The sequence below is a fragment of the Sphaeramia orbicularis genome, chromosome 5 (genome assembly GCF_902148855.1).
Source record: "Sphaeramia orbicularis chromosome 5, fSphaOr1.1, whole genome shotgun sequence".
In the NCBI taxonomy this organism is placed as follows: Eukaryota; Metazoa; Chordata; class Actinopteri; order Kurtiformes; family Apogonidae; genus Sphaeramia; species Sphaeramia orbicularis.
The window spans coordinates 27,261,579-27,283,060 of record NC_043961.1 but is presented as its reverse complement, the minus strand read 5'-3'; the positions used below and the strand labels follow the sequence as shown (position 1 = coordinate 27,283,060).

The window sequence follows — 21,482 nt, the reverse complement described above, 5'->3', positions numbered from 1 at the left end:
GCTTTTTAACATAGTAGAGGTGATTTAAGAGAGAGAAAACACACAAAACAGTACAAGATACTGTGCATATTGTCTGTTTTCATATGCAAGAACCTCGTTTTCTTTACAATCATCCATATTTAATTAACCTGCTTATCATCCTCAACAGATGCTTTTAGGTAAATCAGAGTGAAAATGTAGTAATATTATATTCCATGTCTATATAGTACTGTGTCACTACAATTTAACCCATGAAGACCCAAACATCCAACTTTAATCAAAATCATCTACTGATCTACACTGTTTAATACATGTTGATCCACTAATCCTATCAATACATGTAAATAATTGGTGTAAAATACAGTTTGTCATGTTTTCATGGTCATCAAATATGACCTATTTGGACGTTCAGAGGCTCCGTAGTGAATGTGGAAATACCGTCATCTTCTACAACATTGATTCACCAGTAAAACCCATCTAGTTGGATCAGTGGCAGTGGATGGAAACACTGGGTTTATGTTCAGTTGTTGATATCTTTGTTGAAAAAGTCTGTTTTTCAGCAGTTTCATTTGATTTAGTTTTAATAACCCTCAACTTTGATGTGAGCTTTTATGAAAATCTACATGATCAGTGAATTAAATATAGGAAAATACCTGATTTATATTGGTAAAATGCAAAATATAGAGAATAATATTATAATAAATGGTGATAAATCACTTAAAGATCAGATATAGACAAAATTTCATTTGGGAACTGACACAAAAATCACGCTGGGTCTTTATGGATTATACAATACTGATTAGAATAGATTAGATTAACCAGAATATAAACTAAGAAGTACCTGGAACTAAAATGTTCCATGGTCCACACTTTCAATGGATTTGCTCCAATTTCACAGGTTCATCCATGGTCTATGCTATTCCCTTCCACCTAGTGGCATTTTAGTTTGTGTGTGCTTTTTTATGTAATTCTGTTGACAAACAACCACAAGTGATAAATAACCTCCTTGTTGTAGGTAATAATTTCTTGGCTGTTGAAGATCAGATGTTTCACAGCACTCAATGATGACAGACTCTGCAACTAACAAATGGTATAGACACAAAGAAATGTAAACAAATATGAGAAATTAGCCTCGCATACATTTTTTTTCTTTTTTATTATTGTATTGTCTGGGCCACAGTGGTGATTTACGTTCTGATTCAGCCTTCAGTAAATAATCTCAGTGCTTTAGTTTGATCATCTGTAGTAACAGTTACACACAGTATGACACAATGTTGTGTTAATGATCAGAAGTGGCTATGTTTTAAAAAGATAACTGCTAACTCTGAAATGAATAACTTTACACAGCACACGTTGTCATCATCACTTTAGAGAGAATGTGGGAAAGCATAATGTGTCATGCTTGTTACTTCACATCATCATTATTGGTATGCTGTTAGAAAATGTAATAAATGGGTTTAGTGGTCAGTGATCAATAAATATTACATTTTAATTGTGAGATTCCGATTTTAATTGTGTGTTTTAATGGAGATTTAGGGTAAAAAATGCACTTGCCCATAAAGTCGGAGTAAAATATTTTTACCTGAAATGATTTTGACAATGTGATGTATTCTTGATAGATAAAGTGTAAATGGGACTCAGTATGTAATCAACCATTGGGTCAAAGGTCATGAAAGGTCATTACTAATTTGCATAAATACGAATAAAAAGCAATATATCTGAAAAGAAAATTATTGCAACTTAATGAGCAGTAGCATGTTAAATATCTACTTTCAGTGTGTAATTTTTTTTTTTAAAGTTTTGTTTCACTTACAGGCTGTGTGGGCACATTGTTTTATTATTATTGCTCATTTTTATGATTTTAAAAATAGATCTGTTGTTTAAAGACTGCAGAATATTTGGGTTAATATACTAATGTATAGTGGTTGTGCTCCCTTTTTTCAGTCAGGCATAATGCGATCAGCTGTCTGCAGTTCAGCTCTCTGTTACTCAGGAAATAACAGTGGCTAAGAATAGCGTATAAGATTTAACTCCCTAATTAGCAGTGCTGACAGCTGATTGACGATGGCGGCTCCATCATCTGTTGCCACATGACTGCTGCTCGAACAATCATAGCACAGAAAAGAAAACTTGATATGATTGCTATTGTGTATGCAAAACGCTCCGGGAGATGTTTTTTTCAGGAAAGGCCTCATGATGAAGATGCAACTTAACAGTAAAACCACAGATTAACCTCAATATTCAAACATACTGAGTTGTCCTGAGCTTCATAAATAAACTGCCTGACATTTTGGGTGGTATAACTTCATATTCCCTGATGTCTATCTCAAAAACAAAGATGATGAGTGCCGGTTACGTCACTAGTCCAGGTGAGTCATGCAGGCATTGAAGGCCTGTACAGAGCATCAGTGCAATAAACACGACGACAGCAGAGGTGTTGCTTACTATCTGACGCAGCTCCTTCAGCCTCTTCCACACATGAGAGCTGCCAAAAATGATCCTTCGTGGAATACAACACAACACACTGCTGTTTTAAGCAATAAAATAACATTTATTGAGATGTAACAAAATAAATAATCTGCTTTTCAACATAATAAACCGAGGAGGTTACTAATTCTCAAGAGACAGGCATGTGTAACTGATGCACAGCAAGCTACCTCACTAATACTCTGTGTGATTCAGTGTACAAAAATCAATCATTGTTGACGTGTTTCATAAAACCTGGATGCAGTTTTAACAAATTAAAGCGGGGTCAAATAAGCTGTAGTAGCTGCTGCATCAAAAGTCAAGCACCATGAGATTTCTTTTTTGTAAATGTCTACATATTGTTTATATTTTTTCCTGTTGAAAGTTTAAAGTAAACTGAGAAAAGTGACACTATTTAACTGTAAGTCCCTAAGTACGAAACCACTGCTTCCAAAAACTGATAATTCTTTTGATCTAAGACTACAGAAATAATCCCAAAGACACACGGTCAGGTTTCAGCTACACCTAAATAATCCACACTTATCACCATATTATCTGAAAATGCTGTGTTAAACCTTTCATTTTTAATTGTTTAATTCTAAACCTTGCAGTGTAGTTTTGAATGTAGTTTCCTCAGAGGCTGTACAATACGGCAGTGAAGTGTAAATAAACAGGAGAGCAGATTCAAAGCCCTAAAATCAGCACGAATCCCCCCTGCTAAAGGGCCCATGAGCACAACACCTGATTCTACAGAGGAGAGAGGCAAGTAAAAAAACAACTTCTGAATAGAAATCAATAAAGCATTAGTATTAATATCAGTATTATGTCACACCACTGAGTTCACCAAAGGATTGTGAAACAGCCTGAAGTATTATCATCAATAAAACACCATCGCAGTGAACTCTGAGAGCTGCAGATTAAACTGGAGACTGTTACTTGATTAAAAAAAAAAGACTTCATAAGAACCCTTGAAGTCTCCATGCAACTCCAGTCAGACTGGATTGAAGGCAGTCAGTTTCTAAAGTTGCAGTGCCCCCTGCTGTGCCAATTCCATGTCATAGGAAACAGGATGGCAAACATCACAAGAGCCACGTGAGCTGAAATATTTTCTGCTTAAAAGCTGCAGGACATATAGTTCATGTGCTCTCAAAAAGTTAAATAAATAGGACTCACCTAAATATATACTGAATGTAAAGTAAAAACAAATTCAATCCACAACTTCAGTGTTTAGAAGTAACTGCAAACTATTAGTCGCTGACATTTACTATATTGATCCCGCCTGTCGATAGGAGTCTGTTCCCTATCTGATGCTTGTGCTGTCAGTGATGTAACTACATGTATAAAAACCTGCTCATACACAGGACTCTGAGTGGAGTTCATCAGCACATGTTTACTGATACTGCTGAGCTTTTTTTTCTTTTTTTTTTTCCTTCATTTCCCCCGATGGTTGGGTTCGTCTTTGATGATGCAAGGGCTACCGCTCCTGCACGCTGTTATGGAGCTCCGCCTGTCCACTTTACTGTCGTGGTCTGCAGAGAGAAGCAAAGATAACTAAAGTGGGAGTCACTCAAAGAACAAATGCTGGTTAGAAAAACACTTACAAGTGTTTTGAAGCGGACTGAGTGACATTTCAGACAAACAGAAATGATTCATCAGGCCATGAGCGCATGTGTAACACCTTGAAATATAAATCAGTACTGTGTATGTAAATGAGGGAACATACAATAAACCCATCTTTATGCATTTGCTCTTGTTTAATGCTGTTAATACATGCTTTCAAGTGACTCAACAGACATTTTTCAACTGAGATATAAGATAAAATCAGTTAAGAGTCTCAGTAATTATGGTGCAACCAGCACTTTAAGACCTCTGAATAATCATTTGGGGAATTCAGCTCGAGGTTCTCCCACATGGAATGACATCATCATGGTTTATATGACCAATGCAAGCTGCTGACGAATAAAACGTCAGCTGTAACGCAAGTCATGGCTTCTGCTTGTCTGATAAAGCAGACACGGAAGCAACAGGTGATGAGTGAAGGGAGTCAAACCAAAGTTCATCGGGTGTTCATGCTGGAACAATTATTTCTGAAATACACTAATTAGCTTGCAAAGAGCTATGAATAAACACAAGGACACACATGGGGGTTTGTGTACTCTCGCCACCTCTGCACCATTTACTTTATAAAACCATCAGGCCAAAAAGCACTTAAGTGTTTCCCCTGTGTTTATGAGTCAAGATTTACTCATTTTAAGTCTATTTAATCATTTGCTTCACTAAATCTTTCACTGTTGATTCACTGTAAAAACAAGGAGTGATGCAATAAAATATGAACAATGATATTTTGATTGTACAAATATTTAATAGCATATATTCAGTTGCAAACATGTGGAATACAAGCGATGCACTGGATTTAAGTTTTCTCTGTTGTGTAAATAGTGAAATATTTTGCGAGAAGTGATAAAATCAACAACAACAGATAAATGTCGGCAGAAAAGAGTGAAAGGAAGTGAAAGAAGACACAGAGAGATAAGAAGGAAACTTGGATGAGTGGAAGATCGAAAAAAACAAGACAAAGTGAGGGAGTTCGACGTCAGAGATGAAACATATGTCATTTTTTTTTGTTATTTCCGCAGTCCTTTTGGTAGAGGGAGAGATGTATAAAAAGACTGTGCCATTTCCCTGCCCACAGGTTTTATTTTTGTACACTGTCGCTTGGTGAGTCAATGCAACGCCCCTCCAATTACCTCCCACTCCGTCGCCCCCACGCCAATCCATCCCGCCCTTCAGCCCACGCACCTAGCACACTCTGACGTCAGTCGCTGCTGGTGGGGAGGGGGGGTCCGATTCTGCCGCCCACAGAGTACTTCCTACCCCCCCTCCCCTCCCTCCCTCCCTCCCTCCCTCCCCGCCCCCTCATGTCTTTGCTGGCTTCCTTCTCCTCGCTTCATATCTTCAAATGGCTATCGCAGCCCAGAACAGTTAACTTGCCCAGATTACTTTTTCTTCCTTGTGAGAAAAATTGCTGTGATGGATCAGTGAAATGCGAGGGTAACAGGGTTATTACAGAAGTGTTATAACAGTGTAACACCCTCCTCCTCCCACCCCTCTCTCACTTTTTTCCTCTCTACATCTCTCTCTCCACCTCTTTCTGTTTCCCCTTCTAACTTCTATCCTCTCTAATTTACAGTCTGGTGAAGTTCAGCTGTGCTTAGTGGGAGGCGTCACCTCAGAGAGATTGTGACTCACTAGAGTTCAAGCTGTAGCTATAAAATATTCATTGTTAGAAGAGGTTAGGGAATCTCTCTGTCTGCCATTCTCAATTCAACCCCAATATCAATTCCTCTCACAGAAAATGGGAAAACAGCACGAGAAAGCAGACTTTTATTCTGGGTCCATGTTTAAGTGCATAATATTTTGAAGTCTTTATCTGAAAAGTCACCTGTGGCATGAGCTCCTTCTGACCCGAGGCTGATCTTGCCAGCCCGATCATGTGACACCATCCGAGCCAATCGCAGCCCTTCGTCCATTAGCGTTTGCTGAATGAGATGGCGACTCCAGCTGGTTGGATTGGAGGCGTCGGTGGGATGGCGAGGGGACGGAGACTGGTTGCACTGGGAGCCGATGTCTAGCAGGAAAGATAGGTTTAGGTTTATAGGGTTTTTAGAAGAAACATTTCTGGAGTTTAATCTCTTTAATCACTGTTTGTTTGTCAGCATGATAGCACATAAACTGTTGCTCTGATTTTCATGAAACTTAGCAGAAGGATGAACACATTAAAGCATCAGTGGGCAACTTTTGTGTGATTTGGCAAGATTTCTTTCTACAATAACCCTTCAGCATATTGTGATTCAAGTTGCCTGACAGGAAATGAGGCCTTCTGTCTCTCCTATTGGCTCTGTTTTCAGGCTTTTAAACATCTGGCATACAAACAGCAGTGCATTATGTATCTTTATGTTTAGTCTATGCTTAAGGAAGTGAGGGAAGGTGTGTATTTTTTTGTTTTTCAATTTTTTTCTTAATGTCTCTCTACTGTAGCTTTAAATCTTAGATCAGATCCAGAGAAAGTGGTCAAACCTTGTATGGAATAGATCTGCTTTGAAATAGCAGACTGTGGGTGTCTAGTTCATGATACAGATTTAAAGTGTTTACCATGCGACACACTGTCCAGGCTTTCTGCAGATAAGCTGTCGTCGTCTGCTCTCTGGGTCAGACTCTCTGAACCCTCTGCTCCCAGAAGTGAAGACACGCTCTCTGGAACAATGACCTAAAACACCACATTGTTGATTCAGAACTGATGATCACATGTGAATGTGCACATGGTGTTTTTCAGTGACTCCTCCTCCTCCTCAGTTCTCCTCACTCACCTCGTGTCTCGCTCTCTTCTGAGTCTGTACACTGTTCTCCTCATTTGTCCTGAAAGTGAGAAACCAGTCAAAAGTTCATTAGGACTAAGTAAAATTGAGTACATTACAATGTCAGTGTAAAATGGAATTAAACAAAAGTATGAAAATAGAAATAACAGCTAATGAGATAGCATTGAATTATGTATAGTCATGGCAATAAATATAATATGAGCATACATCTGTTTGGTCAGATGTTTTCAGCAAACATTGTAACATTTCATTAACCCCGTAACATAATTCTATAAGTCATACTTTTGGCAAAATTATGATATCTGCGTAACTTTACTCTCTTAACACTGCTGTTTCATTTGTCATCATTGGCTATGACCTGAAAAAAATACGACTTAGAAAATTAGGAAATGCTATGAGGCTAAAGATTTACTTATTGTGACTAATACTGTGAAGTTTTTAGTCTAAATAGATCAGTGCAGCAATTTGTTTTGTCGTGATGTTATAAATCATTAAGACATAAGGAGATATGTTTTTCAAGCAAATATAAGCTTTGTGTCTTTTGCTGTGGCCTCAAAGCTCATTATAATAACACTACTGAGGCTAGAGTTTATTTACTACTGTGATCTGAGCCTGGTTCAATTTGAAAACAAATGCACAGGTGGGAAGATGAATAAAATAACCCACAGTCCACAAGGAGAATATGCTAAATACAAGCTGTTTTCTCCAGCTATTCAATGATTTCATTCAGTTCTACGATAAATGAGACATGATGCTGCTGGAATTAATAAATGCAAATTGACTTGCCTGCCTTTGCAAGATGGCGCTTACTTTCTTTTTGTCCACATCAATGTAATATTCAGACTATTTTCCTGGTTGTCAAGCTGTTTTTGTTTGCTTGAGGAGTAATCACAGCAGCAGTGTGGTGTGTCGGTCACTGGTTCCTGTTGGACAAATCACTCCTCTCCACAGGCAGCGGCCTTACCTTGCATGCTTTAGTGTGGAGGTGTAGGCACATTTTCTTGCCACCTGCCGAGCCAATGAAAAGAGTTCCACTCGTCTCAGCAAAAGGGCATTATCGCGCATACAGAACTGGGCTGCAGCTTCGTTGATGATCAGCTGAAAGGGAAGAGATTGAAGGATGGATTAGAACTGTGAAAGTGAAATGCAGGCAAAACACATGAAACATGCTGTGTATTTGTTACTACATGATGCTCCTCTCTGGTTTGGAGTGAGGCTTCATGTTAGTGTAGGTATGAAACATGAAGTGATTCATTCAAACACCTGATCTCAGTTCTTGTTTTTACCTCATGGTGTGTGAGCTGCTTGCCTTCTCTCCTCTTGGAGTCGAATCGTCCATATATGAGGCTGTACTTCCTGATCTCTTCTTCCTTGCTTGCATCCTGAGACCCCATTTTGAAGATATGGCCCACAGTCTTTGCCATCTTCTTGTTCATCCTCAGCAGAGTCTTCACTTCTGCAGGATCTGACCTGGGGAGGGTCCTGAGGAGCCTCTCCACACTCTCCACCACTGCCTTTGCTGTCTCTCCGTCCAGCTGACCCCCCGGCCAGGCAGACAGGGCTGCAGGGGTGAAAGAGGCGGAGGAACTTGGAGATGTGGAGGGGCCTGCGGGACATGTTGACAGTAGAGGTGGACTGTGCGGCTCCTCTTCTCCATGTGCAGAGGATAAAGTGCAGTTTCCGTCTGGATCTGGGCTGAGCCAGTGTGGATCCATTGGTGACAGTTTTTCTCTGTAATGTGTGTCCGGTGGTTGTGGGGACGCCTGGGAGCAGGGACTTCTGGGACTCCCGCTGTGCATTGGAGTGAGACATGCCCGATCCTCCCTCTCACATGGTGAACCAGGCTGCCCGTTGCTTACAGACTTCTTGGGCCCTCCTGCTGACCCGCTTGTGCCCGTCCCATCGACTTTGAACAGTGGGATGCCCCCGAGGGGAACACTAGGGACAGGCTGGCTGAAGAGGGCAGGGTTTGCTGCCCAGTCTCGGAGGGCCTTTTGCAGCCTACGCACATGCAGTGGCTTGGTGGCCATGCCTACTAGTGCCATGATCTCCAGAAACTCCTCCTCTGCTGCTTCACAGAGCTGCTGTACATCGTCACCACCCTGCTGGATGAAGGTTTCATAATAGGCCAGCAGGTTGGCCCTCTGCAGCACCCGATAGAGCTGCAACTCCCCAAGTGTGCGTGGCAGGGACATGGCACACAACACTGCAAAGTATAGGCAGAAGAATAAAGAAAATACATGAAAACAATTCTATTCAAGTCATCAATTTCAGTAGGGACTTAGTTCTGGACCACACCTAGTATACTTTTTAAAAATACTCTATGGTAATACAATTGAAAATATAACATCAAAGTTATGCAAACTCTACTTTTGAGGATCATAGATTCCTTCAAACTATTTCATCATTTCAGACACGTTTTTTTCCCCCATCCAAGCACTTACATGATAATATGGCTGAGAATACAGAAACCTGCCTTACCTTCTTCAAGTCAGTAGACGGATGTGCTGAGAAGGGACCAGCGTAATTACGCAAAAGGGTCTCTCCAAAAACCGATGTCACTGGTGCGTAATACCAGAATGAAACTGATTAACATGAGGAAGAACAAAAAAACTATTTTCGATCGATCAACGGGACAAAACCCAGTAAGATTTTGACATCAATAAAGTAGAAACACTTCAATTGTTGGCGCCAGTTCAGATAAAAATCATCGACAGAAGCCAGATGTGAGGAGAAAACACCCTGCGCAAAGACACATTGCAGTTATTGTCCTGTGCGTTTCTTACCCTGTTATCTATTGCCGAAAGCTTCCCCGGCTCGGATTGGCGTAGTAAATCCCCTTTGCGTATCGTACCTCGTCTGAAATCACTGGCAGAAATCCTCCTCCGGCGCACCGTATTGGTTGCTGGCTGCCTTTTTGCTGTCTGTGTGGGCTGGAGAATGACGGGGGCGGACTGCAGCACGCCATCTGACCGAAAAAGAGCCTTCCTCTCCCGGTAGAGAGGCGGCTTTCAAATTGGAGATGTGGGTGGTGGTGGTGGGGGCTTGAAATTAACCCTCTGCGTCTTCAAGATCTGTCTTTTATGCAGAAGCGTCGGGGGGTTCCCACAGTTTGCCATGCCAAAGACCTTGTGCACTCAGACACTTGAATTACACAGAGAACCGTTAACAACATGTGGATGTAATGCAGTGCAAATAGAGCAGGCTATAGTGTAAAATTGTGTTTTACTTTTTTGAAAGTGGGGGTGGTCATAAATTATTCTAGGAGGACAGATGGAATTTTAGCTCATGTACTTCCCCTCTGTAGCCTACTGTTTACAGGCACTTTTTAATCATTTCATTTCACTGCAACTTCAAAGGGATAATTCGTCCAAATAAATACAGCAACACTAAACTCCCCATTAAAGCTCCTTATCAACAGTCAGCCCATTCATCATCCAGGACAAGGGTTTGTTGTTTCCTGCAATCAGGGTTAAAACTGAACATGGTGCACTGGTTGGACATTGGAAGTTGCACCTTTAATTAAAACCCCCCAGAGTTGCACTAAAAATAAGTATTGTTGAAGTGGCATTGAAATATAGCTTTCTTCATTTGATTTGAGGCGTTGTCTTTATGCAGTACATATGCCAGGGGTGTCAAACTCATTTTGGTTCAGGGGCCACATTCACCCCAATATGATCTCAAGTGGGCTGGACCAGTAAAATAAGAACAATGAAAAAAGTAAAATTACATTACAATAATGTTTACATCTACAACGTTTCCTTAAAAATCTTAATAACATGAACAACTTAAAATGTCTTAAGAAAAATAAGTGCAATTTGAACAATATTCTGCCTCGGTTTATCAGTTTATAATTTACACATGTGCATTACAACTTACATGACAATTACAAATACACAAAACGTTTAGTAACAGGCAGAATATTGTTAAAATTGCATTTACTTCATCTAAGACATTTCTGGATGTTCATATTCAGGTTATTCACATTTTTTGTAAAAGGATAGTTTGTTAATATAAACATTATCATGTACTTTTTTACACTAAAACAAAGATAAAATCTGCAGTTGTCATTATTTATAGGTTATTATGATAATATTGTACTGGTCTGACCCAACTGACATCTTATTAGTCTGTATGTGGAACCTGAATTAAAATTATTTTTACACCATGTGACATATGCTGATACAATGACTATATACATCAATTGATATATAACTAAATTATAATTCAATTTAAACATGATGATGCAACAGAACTGTACATGAAGAAATATTCTCTATCTGGACTTTGTTCAATCATAATTGACCACTGGACTAAAGGAACAAGAATAACCTTTGACACGTCTTGACTTTTTCATGAATTGTTCTTAAATGCATGTGATTTTCAAAGAAACACCTAAATAGCAAAAATATGGAGAATCTAACCCTTCCAGTGATATACAGCATGCCTATATTGGCACAAGTGATATGTTTATAATTTAATGAACATTGTAGGGGGGGTGTCTAAAACATATTTGTGCACTTAAGGATGGGGTCTTAGAGGCCTACCGAAAAATGAAATAAACCATAAAACCTCTCTGTCTGTTTTTAAATCCCTTCTTCAAACCCATCTTCTCTCCTTGGCTTTTGAAACCATGTGAGATGTTTGAAGGTACTATCTTTATTCTATTGTTTTTATTTGGTAGTTCTTATTTATTTATTTATTTATTTGTTTGTTTGTTTGTTTGTTTGTTTGTTTGTTTTTAATTGTATGGCTTTTTAATCTATCCTTGTAGTTTATTCTTTTTATGTGGGTTTTATTTATTCTTCTATATAACACTTTTTTTCTTTTTTGTACAGTTTCTATGTCTTTAAATCTATTCTGTATTTTATACTTCTATTTTGGTTGTAATTATTCTTCTGTACAGCACTTTGGTCCACTGTAGTTGTTTTAAAGCGCAAGTTGGATTGGATTGGATTGGATAAAAATGGCCAACATATATGAGGTAAACATATAATGGGTTACTGTATTATACACTATCTAATTTAGATTTTGTTTGACAAGGACAATAGTTACAGGCAATGGTTTGCAGACCATATCCCTGGTTTGTGTCTCAAGAAACAACACTGAAACAGAAACCAGTATGACAGAACAGCATCAAAATCAACAAAGACTGACAAAATACATATGTTGACACAGATCTGCAAGCAGCAACTGGATCAGTGCTGGATAGGATTAAATGTTCACAGATTTGTTGTTGTTTGAGCCACAGTGTTGCCTTATGATTGAAAACTTTTACATTAGTTGATTATTTATGTCTGGTGGTCAAGAATCACAGATCTGAGGACCTTCAACAGGCAAAGAATGTTTTACATTTAGTTTGGTTGCAATCTCCACCAGCAGCTCCCCCTGTGGTGATACCTTTACTGTTATATTTTAAGATCATTTGTTGAATATTGCTGATACAGAACCATTCACATATTCAAATATCAAATTCATATATCAGAAAAAATCATTGAAAAATTTGTAGAATTTGTAGAGAGAATCATGGAATTGGGCTGCTTTAGTAGGCTACAGTTAATGCTGGTCTTGATGGTTTTGGACTCTTTCCTAATAAACACATCAAATTTTAGTTGCGAGTCCAAGACCACACCTTCCACACCTAAATACCAAATATCTGAATATTTACTTCTGCAATTTGTTTCTGATCAATGGTTGTAGTGAAGCTCTCACATAGATTACATGTTACTGAGAAGTGCATTGAAACAGTTTTTGAAGAATTTAAAGACAAAAAAATTTAAAACTGTTAAATACTAACTGCTTGTTCAATACCTCTGCAGCTGGATGTCTAAGTTAATAAAATTTTTAGGGTATGTTTACAAGATTTATCAGGGAAAATGTATACAAATTTCTCAAGTTGGTTGCATTATTAGCTACGCGGCCACAACAATAGATGGCAGCAGTACACTTGAATTGTTGTGTAACAGTACGAAAGCAGCGAAGAAGAAAAGCAAGGGGAGGAGGAAGAAGAAATTGGAAGAAAGTAGAAAAAGAAGCAGGAGAAGAAGAAGTGGCTAAAAAAACAACACGGACACTTGGCTGTCTGTTAACAAACAAGGTTACACAAATACCTGAGAGGTATATATGACATCTAGTTTGTTTGAATGCAAATGAAAAATAATGTACCTACTTATTGGACTCGTCCGGTGTTGAAAACATGCCTTAGCTTACTTGCCAAACCCCACAGGAAGGGGAAACAGACGTTAATATTAGCTAGCCCAGCTCGCTGCTGCTCGTAGCTAACAGTTAGCTGCACGGTTAGCTGTTTGTTAGCAGAGGACGTTAACAAATCGCTAGCGTTGCTGTGTTGTCGTTAAATTTCTAACTGATCTAATTTATTCGAAGTACTTCAGGGGTAGACAGTCAGAACCGAGCTAATTTTAGCCCCCTGTATGTCATCCTGCTTGGCAAGGCTGCTTCCTCATGCTAACACTCAGGCTGTCTGCTAACATTAGCCGTTTTAATAATCTCTGCTGCTGTTGTCAAAGTGAAACGAACATAAAAATGGTCAGACAACAATTTATAAGTCCGCCGTTTTGTGATGGCTATTGTTTGGATCACATCAATCGTTTGTCAAAGGCAGTCAGTTCTGTAGAGATTAACCAACAAGCCATTGGTGTGAAATGAATGCTATGTTATTTTTGTTGTAGATCATTTCACGCAGCTACTTGTGTGGTTTGAACGTTGTTTTTGTAGCCGCTGAGCAAACAATCTAAACGTGAAGTATTCGCTAATATTGACTTTATCCCTTCCCTTTTAGTTCGCTGTGATTCTAATCTAAAAACTGTTTTTACCAGAGGGGAAAAGAATTCTGAATTCTATGAATTATAGCGAACGTGTGGTGCCACACAGCTTCAAATCTGGACTGTTTTTGAACATTGGATGTAGAGCTGTGGATTTTTTATCAAATTAATGTGACTAAGCAGGTTTTTGCTTTTTGAAAATGGTGAAAAATGCCACAATTGTAAAAATCAACATCATTACATGACATTGCTTGGCAAAAGTCCAAAGTATAATTTGCTTACTTCTTGTAGTATATTGTGAATATGTTTTTCCTGTCACGTATTGCATGTGGGTTTCGTAAAAAACATATTTTTTAACTCATATTTTTTGACTTTTTTTTTCTTTTTTGAGTATATTGCCTAGCCCTAGGAAGAAGTCATTCTTAATTTACATATAAGTATATTCATATTTTGGACCTATAACTAACCTCCCTCGGAAAAATTTCTGTGCACTGTATACTGATACAATACCGGTTCTGTTTGTTTTCAGGAAATGACCCAATGCATGATGTGAACTGTGAAAAGGAGTTTTGACACCAGGAAGTGAGTGCTGATAATGGTGAACCTGAATCGGACTCCCAGGTGCCCTCTGTGTTACCTTTTTCACACGAGTCTGGGGAAGAAGTTGCCACAGAGAATGAATTTAGGATATCAACTTCCATGAGTTTTCATTTTCACGTGGCTTCTGTTAATCAGCTGTAAAACATGGAGAGAGAAGCAGCTGAGAAGGAGATGGAGGAGGTCACGGACACTGATGAAGAGACCGCTGATGGTAATGATACTAAGACCAGTCAGTGGGAGACCAGAGAGACTGATGATGACTGTTACCAGGAGGAAAGAACAGCCTATCTCAGATCTAATTCTCAGGACACCCTTAATCCATCCACTCCACACGACTCTGGAATTGGGGAATCCGAATTTTGTGGATCTACAGAGGCCAAAGAGGATACTGAGGAGGTTTCAGATGGGTTAGAGCATGAAAGTATGGCAGATATTGAGAATGTGCAGGTTATAAATCAGGAAGAGGATGAAGCTGCAAAGGAAATGAATGGAGAGTCAGGTTGGAGGAGCATTGGAAGTGGAAAGAAGTGCAAACTGAGGAACAGTGGATCCATGTCAGAACAGAGCTCTTTTACATCATCCTCGTTTCAAAAAGGCAATGTTATATCCAGTGGCAGCAGGCACAAGCAAACTCGCAGACGTAACCACCATCACCATCAGCAGAACCGAGGCCGCAGGCGCACAGGCAACCAGCTTGTCTTAGCTTTTAAGGAAATGTTATCAGAGTCAGTCAGCTTGTGGTGCATCTCTTGCATCCATATGATGATCGAAATTATTGTCACGCTAACTCATAATTGTGGAGTTGGCGTGGAGACAGGTGGTGTGAAACTTTACAACTTTGGCCAGCAGCTCCTTGTTAAAATCACAGACATACCTGGGATGAAGGCAGATGCTAGCCGGATTCTGAACTGGACAAAAAGCACAGGAGCAGACCTAGTAGATAAAATCGTAAGGTCAGTGAAGTTTGTAAAGACTTCTGCCTTATCCTGTTTCACACTGTTATGCGCTTTGGTCATCCTTGGAACTCAGTGGGCAAAAGGTTTATTAGTTCGCATTGGTGGGGAGAGAGGGAAACACTATTGGACACTTTTTCAGGAGTCAAGGTTCTGGAGGAGTGTTGTATCGTTGCTGGAGAAAGTCCGGAGCTGCTTCAGGAGAAATGGCCATGTGCCATCGTCCAACCCTGAGTCGCCAGGCAGAGCAGGGAGAAGCCAGCCAGGTCAGGAGCTGGAAAGACTGCTGGCCTTGGCCGAAGTACCAGAGGATGAGCTTGACCCTTTTTCAGTGCTCGGTGTTGAGATCCACGCAACTGAGGCTGAGCTGAAGAGGGCCTACAGACAGCTGGCTGTCCAGGTATGTGTAGAGTTTCACTGTCACCTGCTGATACTTTGTTATTTTTACAATGCTACCACTATATACCTGTATTAATGACTAAAAAACTGTATCTCTTCTTTACTCATACAACCTTTTTCTATCCATTTTCCTCTCAGGTCCATCCAGACAAGAATAAACACCCACGAGCTGGAGAGGCGTTCAAAGTACTGCGGGCTGCCTGGGATATCGTCAGTAACCCAGAAACACGACGAGAGTATGAGTTGTGAGTACACATAAAAAGTAGACAGAGCAAAATAAAAATAAAAAGGATGAAATATCGGCATGAAAAAAAGTATTTTCTTTAGTAGGCATAGCAATAAACATTTTTTTGCAAAGTACGTTTTATATAATAAAGTACAAAGTTCACCACCAAAAAGAAATTACATACAGGATAAAATGCTATAATTAATGTAACATAGGACTGAAAATAAAACACTGCACAGGAAGCATGTGAACACTAGTGACATTTGGGCAAAACAGTGTTTGTACCGACTTCATTTTTTCCTCTTAGTTGCATTTTGATTTACAGTTATTTTGCTTTCCTTTCATCTGTTAAGTTGTAATACAAGACCAACCAGTTTGTTTTGCTCTCACATAGGAAACGTATGGCAGCAACTGAGCTCTCAAAGTCCATGAATGAGTTTCTCACTAAACTGCAGGATGACCTGAAGGAAGCCATGAACACGATGATGTGTACCAAGTGTGAAGGCAAACACAAGTAAGTCACCAGCTGCTTCAGCATTAAATATTTCCTTAGTTTGGAGTTGAACATTGAGTATTACACACCTGTGAATCATGTGAATTAAAAAAAAAAAAATCACCACAGTGTTTTTCCTTCGTGACCTGTGTGTGTGCAGGCGGTTCGAGATGGATCGTGAACCTGCTGAAGCCCGGTTCTGTGCTGAGTGCAACCGTTGCCATAGCGCTGAGGAGGGGGACTTGTGGGCGGAGTCGAGCATGTTAGGCCTACGCATCACATATTTTGCCTTTATGGATGGAAAGGTCTATGATATTACAGGTAAACATCAGCTGCAGATATTTACTATTTCAGCCAACAAAACAGTCTGTAGTTCTTACAAAAGTATCTCACACAGGTTAAAGAGGTTCAGATTTATTTGATATGATTTTCCATCTGTCTTCTTTTAGAGTGGGCAGGTTGTCAGAGAATTGGTATTTCTCCTGATACACACAGAGTGCCCTATCATATCTCCTTTGGTTCAAAGAATAACAGCAACTCCACACGACACAGGTATGTATATCCTTTTGATTAAAACTATCACAACAAAACCACAATACTGGTGTATGTTATGTATGTAGCTTCTTCCTCCTCTTTATCTGGACACATACTTTAAATTATTCTTAGATGTGTTATGGAAAAATTGGGCCAAGAGGCAGAATATTTTCCATCTTTTTCATTTCTCAGGGTAAAGTTCTCTCTGACAAGGACAAATATTATTACAGTATACACTACAAACACAATTATTTAAATAAAAGACCAACACATTGAAGGGTTATAATGATCTGTCTGTCAGTTTCGTTTATTGTCATTTGATAATTGCTTGTTTCTTGCCGTTATAATTTTGGTATACTACTTCCTGGAGTGGAGTGCTGTCCAAATAAAGCTTCAGATGGTGTAGTAACAGGGTCTGTTCTAACAGTGCTTTTATACACAGAGAGTATTTGTTAAAAATGAACCAGCAGTGTGTATAAAATAGGCAACCTAGCAGTTTTTGTATGATTTCTCACAAACCTTGTGTATAAAATCAGTCCATGATGGCCATGATGCACTCAAGGAATGGAACTACATGGTTAATAAATATACTTAAGACAATAAATATATTTAGTAAACCATAAAGTCATTCCTTTAGAGAAAATGGAGGTGTTCTATGATTCTCCTGTAATTATGCATCATTTGGTTTGACTTTCATCATACTAACGGTGTCAGTAGCTAATTGACATCATTACTCTAAAATACTTCCATGTAAATAATCTCTGAACTTTCTTTTACTTTCAGGACGCCCCCCGAGCAAGCGACAGGTCCAACTAACCCGGCCGATCTGCAGGACTTCTTCAATCGTATATTCAAGGGAGGACCTCCGAACGACATGGCTGCCAACGGGGGCTTCTTTCCCTCAGGTCCGCCCCATCATCACCCTCCTGGTGGTGGAGCACCTACCTTCTCCCCTCCCCCGGGGCAGACAGGTTTTTACATGCCGGGCGGTCAACGGCCAGAGTCAGCTGAGACGTGGGCTGAAAGCGGCAAACCCCCCAGGAGGAGGAAGAAGGTCCGCAAACCCTTCCAGAGGTGAAGTCTGTCGACCTCTCACACAGCAACACAGGGACACAGTGAATAATGGCCATGTTTGTCTCTCGCCTGCCTGCTGGCATGCCAAGACCTGAACTGGAGAGGAATCACGTGGGTTGGCGTGACACCACCCAAGAGGAGAGACTAGATCAGGAAGAGGAGCTTGTTGAATGAAGAAAAGTATCGAAGGAGAGTTGAAGTGGTGGCAGTGATGGTGCTTTACCGCTCATTTCACCTTAATTTCTGTTGGTCTGTAAGACGACTGTAGCCTTGGCATTGAAATCCTTATCAGGATGCTGTAATGAAACATTTTCCTTTCCTAAAATTCTGCCAAATCCTGCAATGCATGATTAACACACCTGCATTTTAACACTTCAGTTCTCTCACAATCTGTTATTAATGTTTTGTCTACAGTTAGTTTCAGACAGTGGTTCTAGTTGATGAAAGGGACTGTGAAGTACATTAACATGAAGAAGATATTGATCTGGGCAGCTTCAGTTTGTTCCCTATAATTGTGGCACTATATTTGAAGAATGAATGAAAGACAGCCAAGCTCAACATATTTTTTTCGGCTAAATTCACAAAACTACAGAGTGCTTTTGACCATCTGTAGAATGGTTTTCCTACGCGATGCAACAAACTTCTTAATTGTACATCCAGTAATGACTAATGGTTGGCCTGTTCTCCCTTAAAACCACAGTGCAGCTCTGGTACTCAGCATATGGCCTGCAAGGGAAAGCAAAATACTGTTTGTCTGCAACTCCTAATTGAAGTCACAAGCCACCATGTGCATGAGCTTTTCCCTTTGATTGGTAGTAAAATAATCAGGAAAATTGTCTTTTAAAAATGGGCACGCTGCTTAAAAATAGTTTTTCTCAGGATCTTGAAAACATAATTATTTTAATGAGGTTTTATATAATCTCTAAGAAAAACAAATCCCGTCCAAGCTAATACTAAAAAAAGATATGATGTAAAACATCAGTATCAGTAATGTAGCACTGTGTCCATTTATTCTGAAATGAATGATGAAACTACCAGGGAATGACATCCTGCTTCATAACCACTCACAGAACACACGTTTTCACATTTATCTGAAGAACCAAAACTCATTAAGAAATAAGTCTTAAATTGAAAAAAGAACCTGTAATGTTGTCAGTGTGTAAAATCTGGACATAAATCATTCAAACTGGTCAAAATAAATTGTTTTAGGATGTACAATGATATGAATATTGTTTCGTCATCGGTTTTATATAATTTAGTGCAGGTTCAGATGCAACAGCAGGAGGAGTTCAGTAGTTTTGTTTAACACTGAGCTGTTCTGAGGATGTCTCAAAACCTTTTAAGTGACACCTTGACATAGTGAAATGATGTTTCTCCTCCAAATATTCCTGCAGATTAAAACTGCTCCTCAATACTGCCCCCTGTTGATCCACCACAGCACTGGAACTGTTTCATGTCTTTCTATGCCTCTGGAAATGCTTTGGGGTGCATGTTAAGCATTCTGTTTTTACAAACCTAAATCAGAAAAAGTTGGGATGGTACGTTACATAAAAATTAAAACACTAAATTATCCTTGATCTGTTTTACATTAGAAACTACAACAGGTTTTTTATTTGATATTTCACCTCGTGTATTTTTTTTTTTTTTTTTTGTCGAAATACACATGTTCATTTTTATTCTTGTTGCATATCTTAAAAAATTTGGACAGAAACACATTTTGTAATGTTGCCATTTCTTAACACTTAACAAATGTTTAGGGTCTGAAGAAGTGTTTCAGGTGTGATTTACGTGAACAGGACAGGATCTTCATGTTTTATTATGTTTCCAAGTCCAGGACCCTCTTCTTCCTCAGCCCCTGGATCAGAGGTCATAGTATTCACCTTAAGCTTCAAATCCTTACTGTTTACGCCCTGACATACATCCAGATGAATACATCTTGAATCTCATCCCATCATTGGTCTGAATCAACCAGACCTTTCCTGATGCTGCTTTTGCACCACGTTGTCTTTGCAATCATTTGCTCACGTCAGCTGTTCCATTTTTGTAAAGATGTTGGAGACTGAATGTAAGGAATAGATGTATATTCACAAATTAAGTGAAACTGGCCAGACAAAACATGATATGCATTCATATCTACATTGAAATCCAAGTCAAGGTACATTTTAATACTATAAAACTGCTTTTTTTTTCATTATTATTTATTTTCTATACTCTCCCAACTTTTTCTGATTTGGGGTTGTACATCAGTAAGTCCCTATTGATCACAACTCATTTTAGGAGCCTCAGTAACAGAAATCTGCTAGTAAAAATATATAACGAGTAATACTTATATCCTACAAGATGTGCATTATATGAAAATATGAAAATGGATATTGAAATATTTGTCATAAAGGGTGAACATGTATTTCCAGTGCTGCAGGTGAGATCCTCAAATATTTGGGTCACAGCCGAAAGATATTCACTTTACAGTCACTTTACAAAAGATAATCAACAACTAATTGATTAATGAGCCCTATGGTGTCTGATGAAACTCACTTTTAACCATGTCAAGGCCTCAGATTCCACACTCATTGACTCTCCAGTGTTACAGCATTGTATCAGCCTGACTGTTAGGAACTGGTTGTACTTCTTGTTTGGTTTCTTCATACAGTTCTTGCACAGAAATTACAGTTTAATTTTCAGCATAGATTAATTTAACAAAACAGAACGGTTACTGTTTACAGCTCATATGTGAAGAATGTGTAGTGATCTGACAGCTATGCTTGATAAGGCATTTATAAAGGGTATTTTTTTTTACATGTTGACAGTTGATGAAAAAATACAATATTCATTGTCGGTTTTTTTTCTTTTGTGTTATTCTGCACTCCCACCTCAGTAATAACATCAGAATGTTTCTGAACAGTCATCAGTGATTCGCCGAATCAGACTCCTCCAGCTGCAGCTGAGTAGGAGGTGTAGCTCGCTAGGCTAACAGCTCAAGATTTTCTTTTTTCTGTTGTTGAATCTGAATGTTTAATGAGTGACAAATTATTTTAAAACATCATTTGAATTGCATGTCTAGTTACCACTCTGGAGAAAAAGAAGTATCTGAGCTATTTGATATGGCATCTTGATGCACAGTGTGGGTTTGTGTGAGCTTCTGAAGATGAGCCTTTGTTGTTAATGATGTTTGAGCCCATTTCAGTTGCCATGTTTCTCTTCATGTGTCATATTATCCTTCGTTTTTGACCAGTTTCCCAAATGTGGATTGGGTTGCTGTAAAATAAAATAAGTGACAGCAATGTCTTTCATGTAAACCAATCAGAACTAGAGTTTTTCAGGCTCATAATTCAGATCAATAACAGATCTTATAAGAATAAGATAATTCACACTAAACACTACATGATAAAATTCTTTTTTTTTTTCCAGTTTGTTCTCCATTATGTGCAATTTTTCTTATTTCACAGCTGGATTTATGTCTAATAAATAGCCATTTATTTGGTCTCTGGGCCCACAGCTATATCCCAGAATGCTTTGCTTTCCACACATCCGCCTTGACTTGAGAATGTACGGCGCTGTTTGTTAAAGGTAGCAGTTAAAGTCTGAGATGATAAAAGGAAG

General features: G+C 39.0%; 2 protein-coding genes across 5 annotated transcripts; one reads left to right on the top strand and one right to left on the bottom strand.

The window, feature by feature from the left end:
* Positions 1–3,026: 3,026 nt before the first annotated feature.
* On the bottom strand, positions 3,027–13,296 carry nab2 (NGFI-A binding protein 2 (EGR1 binding protein 2)). Of its 4 annotated transcripts, none has more exons than XM_030133887.1 (8): positions 12,991–13,296; positions 9,303–9,965; positions 8,108–9,027; positions 7,786–7,919; positions 6,813–6,861; positions 6,598–6,712; positions 5,888–6,073; positions 3,027–3,974 (listed from the first exon to the last, which is right to left on the bottom strand). In XM_030133887.1, exons 3-8 carry the CDS (start codon positions 9,014–9,016, stop codon positions 3,877–3,879), a joined length of 1,491 nt encoding a protein of 496 aa, XP_029989747.1. In that variant the 5' UTR covers positions 9,017–9,027; positions 9,303–9,965; positions 12,991–13,296; the 3' UTR covers positions 3,027–3,876. The 4 variants fall into 4 exon arrangements, with proteins under 4 accessions (XP_029989747.1, XP_029989748.1, XP_029989749.1 ...); XM_030133888.1 differs by lacking the exon at positions 12,991–13,296 and having other exon boundaries at positions 9,303–9,406; positions 9,608–10,412; XM_030133889.1 differs by lacking the exon at positions 12,991–13,296 and having other exon boundaries at positions 9,303–9,382; positions 9,608–10,412.
* On the top strand, positions 12,805–20,067 carry dnajc14 (DnaJ (Hsp40) homolog, subfamily C, member 14). Its single transcript, XM_030133886.1, has 7 exons — positions 12,805–12,938; positions 14,133–15,556; positions 15,694–15,800; positions 16,176–16,295; positions 16,435–16,595; positions 16,724–16,826; positions 17,592–20,067. Exons 2-7 carry the CDS (start codon positions 14,348–14,350, stop codon positions 17,884–17,886), a joined length of 1,995 nt encoding a protein of 664 aa, XP_029989746.1. The 5' UTR covers positions 12,805–12,938; positions 14,133–14,347; the 3' UTR covers positions 17,887–20,067.
* The last annotated feature ends 1,415 nt before the right edge of the window (positions 20,068–21,482 follow it).

Coding starts and splice junctions, on each gene's coding strand:
- nab2 (XM_030133887.1), bottom strand. CDS start 9,016: ATGTCCCTGCCACGCACACTTGGGGAGTTGCAGCTCTATCGGGTGCTG. Junction 6,074..6,597: donor CCTGGACAGTGTGTCGCATG/GTAAACACTTTA, acceptor CTTTCCTGCTAG/ACATCGGCTCCCAGTGCAAC. Junction 3,975..5,887: donor AGAAGGAGCTCATGCCACAG/GTGACTTTTCAG, acceptor TTCTCTCTGCAG/ACCACGACAGTAAAGTGGAC.
- dnajc14 (XM_030133886.1), top strand. CDS start 14,348: ATGGAGAGAGAAGCAGCTGAGAAGGAGATGGAGGAGGTCACGGACACT. Junction 16,296..16,434: donor AAGTGTGAAGGCAAACACAA/GTAAGTCACCAG, acceptor GTGTGTGTGCAG/GCGGTTCGAGATGGATCGTG. Junction 16,596..16,723: donor AAAGGTCTATGATATTACAG/GTAAACATCAGC, acceptor GTCTTCTTTTAG/AGTGGGCAGGTTGTCAGAGA.